Source organism: Lissotriton helveticus, chromosome 5_1, assembly GCF_964261635.1.
Source record: "Lissotriton helveticus chromosome 5_1, aLisHel1.1, whole genome shotgun sequence".
NCBI lineage: Eukaryota > Metazoa > Chordata > Amphibia > Caudata > Salamandridae > Lissotriton > Lissotriton helveticus.
The window spans coordinates 1,545,180,011-1,545,187,725 of NC_136065.1; the positions used below are offsets into that span (position 1 = coordinate 1,545,180,011).

The 7,715-nt window shown below is 43.7% G+C and overlaps 1 protein-coding gene across 9 annotated transcripts in view; it reads left to right on the top strand.

Moving 5' to 3' along the window:
• LEMD1 (LEM domain containing 1) overlaps nucleotides 1–5,812 on the top strand; it is a 561,429-nt gene extending 555,617 nt beyond the window's left edge. For all 9 annotated transcript variants that reach the window (XM_078644617.1, XM_078644620.1, XM_078644619.1 and 6 more), the window contains one exon: nucleotides 4,462–5,812. In XM_078644617.1, the coding sequence (XP_078500743.1) occupies nucleotides 4,462–4,729 (268 nt within the window). In that variant the 3' untranslated portion in view covers nucleotides 4,730–5,812. The remainder of the gene's footprint in view (nucleotides 1–4,461) is intronic.
• The last annotated feature ends 1,903 nt before the right edge of the window (nucleotides 5,813–7,715 follow it).

Here is a 7,715-nt window from a genome sequence, read left to right on the forward strand (position 1 = left end):
GATCGCCACTGACCTGTTGGCAATTACTACACCGCCTCTGACATCACCAACATGACATTAAAATTGTGCTTTTTTAGGGCTCGGACTCCTCCCCACTGTAAGTGGGGGAGGAGTTTCGAGATCCTAATGTTATAAGAAAAAAAAGAAGAAGTATCCTTAGGGCCTTGGCGAGAGGAATTCCAGACATTCCTTAGCCTTTTCTGTCATCTGGCCAGTGATTCGTCTTCCTTGTGTTTTCGTTTTAATAGGCTTGAAGTGATAGGGTAAATGTAGTTTTGTTCCGCCATTTTGGGCATAATTCGTTCGTGCTCGCGCAAAGAAGTACATAAATTATAATTAGGAGCTGTCAGCGTGCCTCCGTTAGTGAATCCAGATGGCCGGGCGCGTTCACAATTCTGCAGCTCTCAGCGCGCAGCTTCCTGAGAGGACCGTGATAACATCCCCATGGTAAACTTGAGCTACATTTCCCAAGTTTGTCGTGGACTGCGAGAGGTAACTACGTCGAAACAAAAGGAGCCGAGCACCCTTGGCGCCCAGGCGTAGGCGCATGCCTCCTTAAGGCGCTAGCTGGCTCAGGATACAGAGCCCGACCCTTAGAGTGAAAACCTTGCCGGCGCTATTCCTCCAGACATGGGTCGACGTATCCCAGGCACGAGCAGACACCGTCGTGTGTGGACATGCCGGACGTCGTCTTTGATGCTGGTCGTGCTCTTCATCTTGCAAGAACTACCGGGTGCAAGAACAGGTAAGGAGATTTTTTTCTCATAACTCTCGCGCCGGCCTGAACCTATCCGTCACGAAATAAATGTAGCGATTGGAGAGGGGCCATTGGGAAAAGGAAGGAATGCGAGCAACTCTAGAAATGTCGATTTGCACCTATTGGGTGTCTACCAATAAGCGCTGTGAAGTGGCTGCTAGGTGATATAAAACATAAATATTAATACAATGTCGCAATCATATAAGGAATCCATCTGGGCTGAGCACCGGTAATAAACCTCATCCAAAGTTTGAAATCTTGGCGGGATTTGCTCAGCCTTTCATCCGTCCAACGTTGATAAAGTGTGTACCGCTGCCATGGGTATTTGGCACCTGTAGTTTACAGTGAATCGAAATACGATCTCAACAGTGACAGGCTCTGTGGAAACACCACCGTTTTACCAAGGTCCACACACGTTTCAGACACAAGTGCAAGGTCACTAACACACGAAATCACACACTTTCAGTGCCACAAACCATGCAATCTATACAAAAATATAAACAGTGCCAGCAACCGCTACATGTATACATACACACGTGCAGCGCTACCAACCCCACCATCTTCTCAGACAAATGCGCAGTGCCACCCACACTGGACGCACCTTTGTAGTTGCACCAACCGCGCAGGCTTGCCAGACACACACCAGCAGTGCAGCCAACCTTGGAGCTACCCAGAAACACGTGCAGCGCTACTGAGGCTGCGCGGCTTACACGAGCGCTGATACCAATCGTGCCAGTTACGTTTTACAGACACGTGTGCAGTGCCACTTACCTCTGCTGCGAGATTTACGTAGGCCCTCAATGGCACCTGTTCCACAAACTTAATAGGCCCACTTTAACCTCTGCACCAACTATGTCAGTTTTACAGCTCACATGTTGAGTGCCAACAGCCCTGTCTTACAGACTCACACCTGCAGTGGCACATATACACACAGTCGTGCAGTGCCATTAACCTGAAAGTTCCACAGTGCACACATTCAGTGCCTCGTAAGATTTACACACACAACCCAAGCCCAACAGTCTTTAGACGCACACGCAGTGCCTCTAACCTTGCAAGATGTACACAATTTAATTTACTCTTATTTTCTCGCGTTCACACCTGTGCAGCGCTAGTAACGCTTTGATTTTACGACGAACTCGTGCTTTATGAACGTGTCTTCATATTCACAGGGACGGGTGCGGTGCCACGTAGAACGTGAGCTATGCAGACATAAGTGCAGTGCCACCAACCTTGCAAGGTTTAAGACACACGTGCTTGCAGCGCCACAAGGCTTCAAACGTGCAGACTTTACAAATGCATACAGTCGCAGGGCCGCCATACACTTCCAGTTTTACAGACCCGCGTGCAGTACCACCACCACTAGCACTACCACTACCGGTACCACCACCAGTACTACCACTACCATTACCACCACCAGCAGTACTACCACCACCAGTACCACCACCAGTACCACCACTACCAGTACCACCACTACCAGTACTACCACCACCAGTACTACCACCACCAGTACTACCATTACCAGTACCACCACCTCCAGTACTACCAGTAACACCACCACCAGTACTACCACTACCAATACCACCACCACTACCAGTACTACCAGTACCACTACCACCACCACCAGTACCACCATCACCAGTACTACCACCACCAGTACTACCAGTACCACCACCACCACCAGTACTACCACCACCAGTACCACCACCAGTACTACCAGTACTACAGGCACCAGTACTACCACTACCACCACCACCACCAGTACTACCAGTACCACGACCACCAGTACTACCACTACCAGTACTACCACTACCAATACCACTACCACCACCAGTACTACCACCACCAGTACCACCACCACCAGTACCACCACCACCAGTACTACCACTACCAGTACTACGGCCAGCAGTACCACCACCACCAATGCTACTGCTCACCACCAGCCATCAGTGCACAATTTCTACAGGCAGTCACGGCCATCAGTACATGCATCGATTGTTACACATCCACAATTAAGTATTGTAGCAATCTCAGTATGGTACACTTTAGTTTTAAACATATTCATGTAAAAACACAGCATGCCACCATTGCTACAATTATAATCTAACACACATAATTCCACTACACACCACATTAACACACTCCATAACACTTAGCAAAATACATTACCATTTACAATGCCATTAGCTCAAACTCAAATAAATCCGAGCCCGATTGCATTTCTAATGCTTGTTTCTCTTTATTTTGGTGCTTGAGTTAATAGAAGGAAGTGTGAACTAAAACGAAAAGTAAAAACAATACTTGGTTAAGAATGTGTCCCTGGGCTTTAAAGAGAAATATGAACACTTTAAAGGTTTTCATTTTCTTTGACCAGGACATGAATTGGTCTTCCGTTGCAGCTGACCTAAACATACCTCATGAAGTCTTCTCTTTGAGGTATGCAGAGGTGAAATGCTATCAACGATAGTCTCATCTAAATCCTCCCATTCAGAAGACTTGACCTTGGTGGGATTTTAGTCTGGTATTGCCTTTGTACGGGCACAAACCCTTTGAGCCTTTTGCCTCTCCTGATGTGGACTTTCTGCCTTACAAGTATGCCTTCTTTGTGTCAATCAAATCTGCCAGGAGGAAAGATGGGCTCAAGCCTTTGTATTCAAATAGGCTTACATTATCTGCCCTTTCACCATTCCAGTATGGTAGAAATTCATTTTAATGAATACTGTCCTCTAAATGAGTCGACCCTAAAGGGCGCATGTGTGGCTTGATGGGAGTTGCTATGCAACCTTCAAATCTAGTGGAACCACTCCTTTTTGGGACATGTTGCAGGCGTGCTTTGTGTTCTAGATTGTATTTAATGTTTAAACGTCTATTATGAAGCTAAGTTTGTTGTGCTGTACAGATGACTAATGCATAATATTCACAGAAATTATTCATGCATTTCAGCTTCAATCCCATGCTTCTTCACTAGATGAACATTACAGTCCGCGTGTCTCCATATCGCTAAACTTGAATGTGCACAAGATAAAAAACATTTGAAATTTCTCAGCATTATCTTGCAGCATTGGTGGAGCTTCTCCAATCACCACACCACCTAATGGCAATTTTCCTCGGTGAATAATCTTTTGCATTTCAGAGCCTCATGTTAGGGGGTGTTCATGTTCCTTACAGCCATCATGCTTTTTCCATCAGAGAAATGGCAGTATCGTGGACATTTCAAAGAGCCATTCCCATTGAATAGATTTGTAGAGCAGCAGTGTGGGTCACTACACATGCTTTTTGACGCATTACTATATGGGTGTATCTCGCACAAAGTGTGTGACTTTAAGTCGAACTTCTGCAGAATTGGTTTGCTTTAAAGCTAGTGAAACCTATACATTTTCCACAACCTGAATGTTAAAAGCTGCAAAAAAAAGTATATTCCTAACCAACCTGAAATTTGGAAAAATCATATAGAAACTAGGTTTGTTAATTGGTGATGCACATGTATTGTGCATAAAAAGACGCACCCGCTTGTAATGCTCCCATTCCCTAAGGTGACTGAATAATTTTGTTTACCCTTTTTTGACCTTTCTTCATGTTTATTCAATTTCCAGCTAATTGTGAAAGAGTGAGTGTAATGAACAAGAGGCGCGGAATCACTGTGATTGTTCTGATCTTCTCCACTAAGATGAAACATCTTTCAGACATAATTCTTGTTTCCTTTGCAGTGCTACCCGAAGAAAGCCTATCAAAGGAGCAGCTGGGCGGCCCATCCAGTTCAAGTATGATGACCTATTGACCAAGGCAAAGCTGGTGGAGCAGACAAAGGCACAACCCGAAAAAGTTCCACCACGCAAGGGGGTCCCGCTGTACGTTCATGTGGCACTGTTTGTCATTGTGGCTTTCCTTGCTGTGGTGTTTCTCACCATGGAGCACAACCCAGAAAACCCGTTTCATGCCCATGTTGAGAAAGTGGATGTCCACCAACCTCAGTGAAATGCAGGAGGGTTAGGGGTGGGGGAACTGCGTACCAAAGACTTCTCCCCTTAAGACTGTGGACAAAAATACGTTTACATTTCTTAACCAAGGACATCTGCGCTCAAAAATTCAAATTTGCTCGCTATCGTTTCCTTAGATCAGTTTTTATGTTGTTTGACTTCTTTAATGTAGCATCTGAGAGAAAAGGCATCATTTGTCTAGGTGTTGCAGCTATTTTCCAGGGTTGAGAAAATGCGGCCCTGCAGTACAGTTCTGATAGGAAAAGGAATAGCTAGCTAGCTGTCCCTGTGAAGAACACCTGCTGTGAATCCACTACAAGGACATCCTTTTCCGGCCTTGGGCCAACCCTTTATCTATAGTCTGATGCACAATGAAGAGGTGGGTGCTCAAAATGCTGTGTACCCAATGTTTGTCTCTTGTTCAGTTGGTTGCAATTTTTTTATTTAATATTTATATTGCATTAATCCGAAGAGAAAAGCATGATGCATGCGTGTTTTCAGGATCTTCTCCTGACACTGGGACACACAATTTATGTGAACCACAAATTTCATCAGACCGGTCTCCATTTCCTGAAGCATATTCTTATGCCTTCATGTTTCCTTCTTACTTTCACTGTGGAATACCTTTCTGGGGGCCACTGCGTTCGAGCTGCCCATTTTCGGTGGGGGTATGCACAGACCAGTACCCCTGTTCAAAACCAGTGTTCTTGGCCCAAACATAATGCGTAATGGAAAGGGTTACCTCTTTTTGTAAAAATTACAGCAGGAAATGGGAGCACCTGTGATGGATGGCAAGTTCCTATTTTTTGGTAAGATGTCGGTCTTATACGTCTACTGCTTCTACTAATAAATGGTGTCACTTCTGCTGCTGTGGACAAGCAGATGTGTGTACTCTTGTGTACATGTGGAGCACACAGCCGAAGCGGTGAAGCAAAGATACTTGGTGTACTACTTTTTCAAAACAAATACAAGTATTTTGTTGCTCTATTTACACACAACTAAAACGTTTGCCATTTTAAACCAGTGACTGTTATTTGAACTGCCTTTATTGAAAGGTTTGAATAAAGATTTGTTTTTCATATTTTGTTTTATTCTTCCATTTTTTGGGCGAAATAATTCTGAGTGTAACGCATATGAGGGAGAGCAGATGTAAAGAAAGCAATGAATGAGAGCGTGTAAAGATGATCCAAACGCCAAAGTCTTGGTAATAAGATGTATCTTTATTGGTCATAAGTAGAGACCTCCAGCTCCTTCCCAGCATCTTCAGTACTGGTTACTATTCACAACATAACATTCTAAGTACCTAGCAACACCATATAATTCTATGGAGGATACATCTTTACACATCTCCCCCATTACAATATAAAATAAATAAACAAATCAACATAAAACAAATAAAACAAGAATAACAATTAACAAGAAATAATTACATAAAAGAAAGTACCCACTAAGGAGCAGGACACCTTGCAACATTACCACAGCTCTAAGCAGAACCATCAGATAATATGCGAATATTTTTCTTAACACATTTCACACGTTTGGGCTGAGAATATTTACTATCTCCCTTAATAACAATACCACCTTTTCTAACCACAACCCAATCACCCTCCTTGATATCACACTCTCTCACTCCTCAAATTGTAGCTCTTTGCTGAATCTAACTGTTGCTTATCTACACCACTCTTAACTTTCGCACGATCAACCCAAACACACTCCCTACTCTTGAGCCAACCAGGAACTTCCTTCACTCCAGGTTCACGCCCCTTCAAGGAAACAAAAGGCGAGACACCAGTAATAGAATGTGGCCTAACCCTGTACGACCATACCATCTTCTTGAGTTCATCAGACCACGTCAAACCATTCGCCAATGATAGCTGAATGTTATCCATCAATAACCTGTTAATTCTCTCAACTAAACCATTGGCCTGCGGCCTGAACAATGCCACCTTTTCGTGGCAAATTCCCATCTTATCCAAAAATTCTTTCATTTGCCTTTACACTAACTGCACTCCATTGTCCGACACCAACGTTTTCGGAATACCCTCATTCAAAAATTTTCTTTCCAAAAAATTAATCACTTTCTTGGTATCAATACTGTCAGTAGATTCTACCACAAACCAATTTGAGTGGTAATCTAGAAGAACCATTAAAAATTTGCTGCGAACACCTAATCTAGAAATTGGACCAAGAAAATCGATCACTAATTTTTCCCAAGGGCGTGCCGGAAAATCAACACAAGAAAGAGGAGGCTGTCTAACCAATTTTGCCTTATCACTCCCCGCACACGCATAACAGTTCTTTATAAGTTCATCAATTTCACCATCCATGCCTGGCCACCAAAATGACTCACGAATCCTCCTCTTCGTCATATTCCTTCCCAAATGACCTTCGTGTGCTAAGCTCATAATTTTGGATCTAAGTTTGTATGGTGGTACCAATCTATTTCTTCTCCACAGTTTATTCTCACAGACACTTGACTCCCCTTCCACATGGTAAAACCCCTTTAGACGAACATCAGAACAAGAATCTTTGGACCATCCTTCAGAAACACACTTCATGACATGAGATATTAATTCATCGTCCGGCATAGCATTCTCCCACTCTTCTCTGTCAAATGCCTGTATTTCATTGCACCTAATCAATCCACCCATGTCCTCTGACTCTTCAAACACAAAGTCCACCGGCATCCTTGACAAATAGTCTGCAACAACATTCTTCACACCCCTCATATACTCCACTTCAAAATTATATTCCAGCACCGATAAAATCCACTTAGAAATCCTTGGAGTCACATTCCCCTCTAAACCTCTTCCACCCTTAAACAAATGTACAAGAGGTTTGTGATCCGTCCACACTCTAAAAGGCAACCCCCAAAGGAAATATCTGAAATGCTTAATTCCCCAAGTACACGCAAGAGCTTCTCGCTCAATAACTGAATAGGAAACTTCGGCACCCTGAAGTCTCCTCGAAGCGAAACCAATAAT